The following is a 7,229-nucleotide window of genomic DNA, read 5'->3' as shown; positions in this document are numbered from 1 at the left end:
GGCGGTGATGGATTGGAGATCCTGCCGGTTACTCCGGGCGGAAGGCACCGAGCGGCAGCAAACAGGACAATATTTATTTTAAAAAAGGGAGAACCAAACAGGTTGTTCCTCTTGCGGAGGAATCTGGGGAAATTAGTCTTACAAGCAGCACGGAGTTTCATTTAACAAATGAAGAGGTGACACTGGTTACCTACAAATGGTAGTTAAAAAATACACTGTTACTTTTCTTTACATCATAAAAAAATTGCATGTAGGTTTTTGCTTTTGTTTCTTACTGTTCTCCAGGGGACATTAAGGCTCATGGGTCTTCCAAGATCTGGAGCCTGCTTTCATTTTTCCCTTAAACCTCCAATATCGTCTTCATTATAGTGACATTTGTTGTGAAACAAGCAGATAGAGCTTTAAAGGTGCAGTTCATCCTTTAATTAATATTTTAGATGACACAAGTGTTGTTTGAAATGAGTATTCCCAAACAGAATAAAAGAAACACGCAGCAGAAATTTACTGTAGTACCTGGTTTAAACCCATTCGGATAGGTCTAGAACTTTGATATGTGTTTCCTTTTTTTAAGTCTAAGTTTATCAGTGCTTTAAAATAAAGCAAAGAAACAAACAAAAAAATCAATAGGGCAACAAAATGACTTCGTTGCATCCCGCCCAGCCTCACTTCTTTATTCTCTGTGGACATAGTTTAGGTAAGCTAAGGAATTCATCTTGGCTTAAGGTCTGCAGTTCCCCGTTGTCTGCTTTCGGTGTTCGTTCTGCTGCCATTTTGCCAGCTTGAGCCACTTCCCCTCAGACACTTTCCCCATTTCAGAAGCAGGAAGTTTGTTTTGCTGCAGAGGAACCTGAAATGGCAGCGGTGGCCAGGAAGTAGTCAGATCGCAGAAAGTCATAGTTTTGTGCTTCTGCAAATGTGCCTACCATGGTGCTGATGCCGCTTCAAAACTCGAGGTGTCTGATCGCTGGCAAGGGTCAGGAAAGCCACCATTGGGGAACGTCCCCGTGCAGGGCAGCCAGCCAGCCAGCATGCACGTTCTTCAGACAGGTCAGGGTTCTGCAGCTGGGCCAGGCATGTTTTTGCAGGTGCCCATGTGAGGATTGCACTTCTGAGTACATGTAGGGTTATTCTGCCCAGCTACACTGAAAAATACCTGGGCTTAGGAGACTGTTTCTGTTTCAACAGGACACGCCTGGACTTCTCCTTAGGTCGGGCACTTCTGTCGCAGTCAGGGTTGATTGGTTGGTTGGTGAACTGCTTCAGTGGAGGTTGCACTATGTATGAATTGTCCATTGTCTTTAGTTTAATTACCTTTCTGCTTCCTCGTAGGTGCGTATAGCTGCAAAATTCATCACTCATGCACCCCCTGGAGAATTCAATGAGGTGTTCAATGGTAAGTAAATAAGGAATGGCGATTGGTGGCGTTTTCTGCACGTTCCATCTGTTATAGGAGTGTGGGGCTGTGTCACAGCGTACAGCTTGTAAGCCGTGGTGAGGGAAGGGCCTGCTGTCAGTCTGTGACTACACCTGCCTAATGAAGTGATTTCATCAGTGTAACACTTGCACTGGTATGGTCGAAAATGAAATGCATGAAGAAAAGCGTATGATAAAAAAATCCAGTAACGAACCTGAGCTCTCTCTTCTCCAGATGTCCGGTTATTGCTTAACAACGACAATCTTCTCAGGGAAGGGGCTGCACAGTGAGTACTGATATTGCAAACACAAGTCCAGAAATGGATGTGTTTTCTTACTCCCCTCAAGCCGTTTGTTGTATTGAGAGCAATCTTGTGTCATTCCATATTCCCCCAATAAAATAGGTAAGGAAAGGCCTGGGTGGTTCTTTTTAAAAGCCCTGAACAGAAATTTGTGCTGCAGAGACTCTAGCTGACAGGAAGGTGCCCTTCCAAAAAGTTTTAACTCTGCAGCAGCAAGTCTGATCTTGTTGAAGACGATTTATGAAGCAAGTGAAGCCTGAAATACTGAGTAATCCTTCGCTGAGTGTAGAGTGAGAACTGCCCGCACAGAGAAAGCTTTCAGCACGTCTTGTGTACTTGCACAGTCCCATCAGAAGGTGATTAAAGGTTATGCAGATGAGCTTCTCAATGCTCGAGTTTTACTCCAAGCCAGGTGACATGTCAGTCAGTGGGTCTTTACATAAGAAAATTGTTGTAAATCTTAGCCTACTCATTTGTTTACCTTGCTGCTGTCTGAATTGTAGCTGGGGTGTTCCTGGTTTGCCTGGGCTTGCTCCTATTCCCCCAGGCTGCCGGCTGCTTTTGAACTCTGAGCTGCCCTGGTCATCACTGAACAAACCTGGGGTTTGGTAGTTGTCCTCAATAGGAGATGTCGAAAAATCCTTTAAGAATACTCGTGGGTATTATTTGCTGAATAAGTTGAAATCTTCTGTAACAGAAGTCACACCTTGTCTTTATTGAGTCAGAAGAAACGTGTATGTACAGCTAAAGTGTGTGTTCCTTTAATTCTTCACAGTGCGTTTGCACAGTATAACATGGACCAGTTCACCCCGGTGAAGATAGAAGGGTATGATGATCAGGTAAGAGAAAACTCAATAGTATTAGTTAGTTAACAGTTAGCTATTTAATAGTGGGGATTTTTTTTCATTTTCTGCATTTTAATCCATTCTCAGCTACCCTGCAAGACACGTTGAATCTTTTATTACACCAGTCTAATACTATCCAGTTTAGGCCAGTAAAACAATATAATTTTTTGCGAACAAGCAGCAAGTCCTGCAGAAGACAGAAAGCTGGCCCCACCCTCGGTTTTCTTCCCTGAGCCAAGAACTGGCCCAGCCCTTCTGGTGTCCCAGATATGGCCATGGGAGGATTTTTTAAGAGGGCTTTCCACCGAAAGAGCTTTGACAAGAGAAAGTTACAGTACAACCTGCAAAAAATAAATAAAGCCAATGTTTGGGAAGCCAGAGAGTTGTGGTGAATAAGACAGAGGAGAGGGAAGGTTCAGCGCTGCTTTGCAGCGTGCTTTTGTTCATTGGTATTAGAAGTAGCCACGTCTGTACACTCTTCTTGACCAGGAGGGCTATTGCAACATGGAATGTGACAACAAATGGTAAATTCCAGAGTAAAATTCTTGCATTTCCTTTAGGAATGGGGAAGGAAAACAGCAAAAATGTCTTTAAAAGCAAAGCCACCTGTTTGTATCGTACAGATGCCCAACTTCAAGCTAAATGTCTACATTATTACAATACAGCTCTTTCTGGGAGAGAAGACTAAGTGCAGCATCGCTGGGAAGAGCAGAGAGTTTACCTACAGCCTCACTACAACTACTCTTAGTTGAAATTATTACTGGGAAAGTCCTTGTTTCTTTCTGTGATCCTAGAGCTGAGTGAGAGACTGATAAAACATTGACATCTATTGAGACTGTCAGAGGAAAGCACAGAACGGCATGTTCACAGCAGCATAAGTGTGTCTTAATTTCAACTTCTTTTACAGGTCTTAATCACAGAACATGGTGATCTGGGCAATGGCAGATTTTTAGACCCAAGAAACAAACTTTCTTTTAAGTTTGATCACTTAAGGAAAGAAGCAAGTGACCCCCAGCCTGAGGACACGGAATCGGCTTTAAAACAATGGAGAGATGCCTGTGACAGCGCGCTGAGAGCTTACGTGAAAGATCACTACCCCAATGGCTTCTGTACTGTTGAGTATCCCTCTCGTTTCCCTGCAGGCTCATGGCTCTGTGTCGGGCAGCGCTGGGCAGTGCTGCTGCGACTCCCCAGCCCCGCCAGTGTTTTTGCTAACTTTGGGAAAAGTTACCCAGAGAGGGTGCAAATACCTTCTGTGCACACAGCAGTGAAGTGTGTTAGACCTTGTCTTTATAGTCGTTGCTGCCAGCACCAGAACACCCACAGGGAGTAGAAAGGAGCCCTTATTTACACCTAGGTGCAGGCGGAGGTGTTGGACAGTGTAGTTTGTGATGCACGTTCCCAGTGACATTCCACAGCAGCAAGCCTGCCTGGTGCTGCCAAGAACAGGGGTTAAGAACAGCTTTCCTCAGCTCTGGGGCTGTTTTAACTCTTTCTCTAAATACAGGTTTATGGTAAATCTATAGATGGGCAGCAGACAATTATTGCCTGCATTGAGAGCCACCAGTTCCAGCCTAAAAACTTCTGGTAAGACTATTTCAACACAGTGTGTTTTCTTCCCTTACTTACCCACTCTCTATGTCTTCTGACTCAGTCTCTACGACCGGTAGTCCTGGGTTTCCCAAGAAGTTCTGCTTCTAATTCCATAGCCCATTTTCCTCGTGACCCCCTTGGCACTTCCCTAGACCCTCCTGTGTGGCTCAGTGACTTCTCCAAAGAGAAGGGCATGAGCAGAGCCAGAGACCCCCTGACCTGTTGCAGAGCGCGGATACACCGGAGCTGGTCAGTGTGGAAGCTGCCATGCTTCAGCAGTTTAATTCAGTGCCGTGCGGGGCACTGTAATACTGGCCATCAGACAACAGCAGAAACAACTTGCTCATGTTAGTTTGGTGCTTTTTGTGGTTAGAGCTTTCTGGAAGTAGTTTTCATGCTCTGATTGTTTCTAGGAACGGTCGTTGGAGATCAGAGTGGAAGTTTACCATCACACCACCAACAGCTCAAGTGGCCGCAGTGCTCAAAATCCAGGTGAGTGACTTTTTTCTCAGGCAGTAACAAGAGAAGCACAGCACAGCTTCTACACAAACGCATTCGACTCAGAACAAGGTGCTGACATATGGCCAAGATGCCTTTCTTGAGTCCAGATGCTATTAAACTATACAATTCCAGAAATTAAGTGTTAAATCTAGTGTTCCAGACATCGTTGACAGTCTGGCCTGTGGTTTATTACATGGCATTACCCTATACCCTCCAACTTCATCTTGTAGCTTCAGTTCATAGGGCTGAAACCTCCACCGTGAATTCTTTTGTAACTGCTCTTATTTCAACTCTAGGCGTTTACTGCATTAACATAATCTTGAACAGTCTTGACAAAGAGTGAAACCTTTTAGAAAACCCATCCTGCTTTTAGTCTCCACGTAAGCAGAGAAGCCTGGCACAACAATGCTGTTGCGCCGTTCTGGAAGTGTTTGGGGGCTTTAGGGATTGTAAAAGGAGCGTTAATGATCTCCCGCGTTTTGCCCCTGCTCAGGTTCATTATTACGAAGATGGCAACGTTCAGCTGGTCAGTCATAAAGATGTCCAGGACTCCGTTCAGGTTTCAGTAAGTGTGCTGACAGATCTCATTTATGATAAAGCAACTACTTTATTTCTTAACCATCTCGTGAAGCGTGCGCTGCTGTGACTACATCCTCCTGCCTTTAATGTGATTTAGGGTGACTGCTCACTGTAGTTTAGTGGTTGAGTCCCATGGGAGATGCAGGTTCTCAGCTGCTTGAAGGCAGGCCGTGTTAGGAAGCACAGCCTCTGGAAAGCATATCTTGGGAGCTGCTGTTAAAGAGGGCAGAAATGAGCAGCCAGAGCAGCGTATGGCAGGAAAACAACAAGACCTGCAGTACAGTAGAGGGAGCAACAGTCACAAAATCCTGGTACTACAAAGGTTCACTGCCCTGGTGCTCACGCTGTCGCCAGCGCACCCCTCTGTCCTGAACCTCCCCCAGACTCTGCAGTGAGCAAGAGGAACCCGGCTGCAAGCATGAGCAGAAGCTGCCGGTGTTACCCCCTCCATCTGCTCCTGACCTGCCACTGGAGAAGAAATCTGTTGTGTAGCTTCTGTAAGTTGCTCTTAAACTTAGAACGTTCTGTTTTTTCCCTTTGCAGAGCGATGTCCAGACAGCCAAGGAATTTATTAAGATAATAGAAAATGCAGAAAACGAGTACCAGGTAAGATCAGTAGTAGTTAAATAAATGTGATGGAATTTTATCAGTCTCCATTTACAGTTAACAGAAACAGGGAAAACGTCTCTAATTCTGTTTCTGGCTGAATTTGGTGTTGACCAAAAAAATTCTTTAGAAAAGGGCAATGGGATTTATTTAGAGAATATAGCTGTAAAGCTGTTTGTAATTAATAATCAAGTTTGTAAGTTATTTTAAAGGGTTACAGATGGTCCCCAGAACAAGCAGGGAAGTCTGAGTACTTTTCTCTGTGACAGTTAAAAATACAAAGAGGAAATTTGTGTCACAGCATTTTACATCGTCCCAGCCTGTGTGCAAGGACACCTGGGGCAGATCAGTCAGTGAAACGCCTGAGGAGACCCTGCCATGGTCACGGGGTTGCTGAGCAGAAGCCCTTCACTTGCACACACACTGGTACTCCAGTTCACAGGGTGCCTCTGCCAGTGGAAAGGGCTTGTGGCTCTAACACCCAGTTAAAGACGTTCCTCAGAGCGTCTCACCTCTGCCGTATCTGAACCCTCTTGCCCTTGCAGACAGCCATCAGCGAGAACTACCAGACCATGTCAGACACCACCTTCAAAGCCTTACGCCGGCAGCTGCCCGTCACCCGCACCAAGATCGACTGGAACAAGATCCTCAGCTACAAGATTGGCAAGGAGATGCAGAACGCGTAGTGCGGAAATGAGGAGAGTGATGGAATCTTGGTGTGCAAAAAAACAGATGTGGTCCCATGCCAAGTAGGTGGTTTCCAAACCAGTGCAGCATTTTTCTAGGGCTTTCGAAGTTAATGGGTTTTCTAGCCTCAGAGAACTGCAAAACAAATGGTGTTGTCTTTGTGTTTTGTGTTTCCTGCCACAAACTTCCTGTTGTGCCTGCGATTACTGGTGGGTTGTTTTAATTACACCATGTTCATGGCTCAGAGAGTAGCTGTTTTCAATCACTGTTTGTACCGGTTGGAAAACTTCCTAGCTGGAAAAGCCCTACTAGAAATAGAGCCGCGAGTGTGGTGTGTCCCCTCACCCGTGCAAGCACTCCAGGTACTCCTGTAGGTTTGCCAGATCTGCCAACAGCTCCAGGCGCTACGCTGCAAGATGTAATACATGCAACAGGCAGTGAGTCCTCGTGTGTCCCTGCTCCTGACCTCCACAAAGCAAAAAGCCTGCAGGCTTCAGGTTTCCTAGGGAAGAAACGAGTTTACAGCAGCCTTTACAGACCCCTCGCAGCCAGCTCTTCCAGGGACGCTTTTTTTTTTTTTTAAAATCTGAAGATTTGAGCCATGTTCCCCCCAAGTGAACATTCTCCCTGCCCCCTCCCTCGTGTGTGTACGGTTATCAGACATCTGCATTCTCACAGAACCACAAGTTCCTGCGTCGAATCG

The 7,229-nt window shown here is 45.6% G+C and overlaps 1 protein-coding gene across 1 annotated transcript; it reads left to right on the top strand.

Moving 5' to 3' along the window:
- Positions 1-1,329: 1,329 nt before the first annotated feature.
- LOC104490745 (F-actin-capping protein subunit alpha-1) lies at positions 1,330-6,568 on the top strand (the record flags this gene model as incomplete). The annotated part of the gene is made up of 9 exons (XM_010133075.1): positions 1,330-1,393; positions 1,649-1,700; positions 2,491-2,554; positions 3,468-3,674; positions 4,068-4,147; positions 4,567-4,645; positions 5,148-5,219; positions 5,777-5,839; positions 6,385-6,568. Coding segments are annotated over 9 exons (822 nt in total), but the record flags the coding sequence as incomplete, so codon positions are not given.
- Between the last annotated feature and the right edge of the window lie 661 nt (positions 6,569-7,229).

The sequence above is a fragment of the Buceros rhinoceros genome, unplaced genomic scaffold (genome assembly GCF_000710305.1).
Source record: "Buceros rhinoceros silvestris isolate BGI_N320 unplaced genomic scaffold, ASM71030v1 scaffold34703, whole genome shotgun sequence".
Classification (NCBI taxonomy): domain Eukaryota; kingdom Metazoa; phylum Chordata; class Aves; order Bucerotiformes; family Bucerotidae; genus Buceros; species Buceros rhinoceros.
This window is presented reverse-complemented; position numbering and strand designations above follow the sequence as displayed.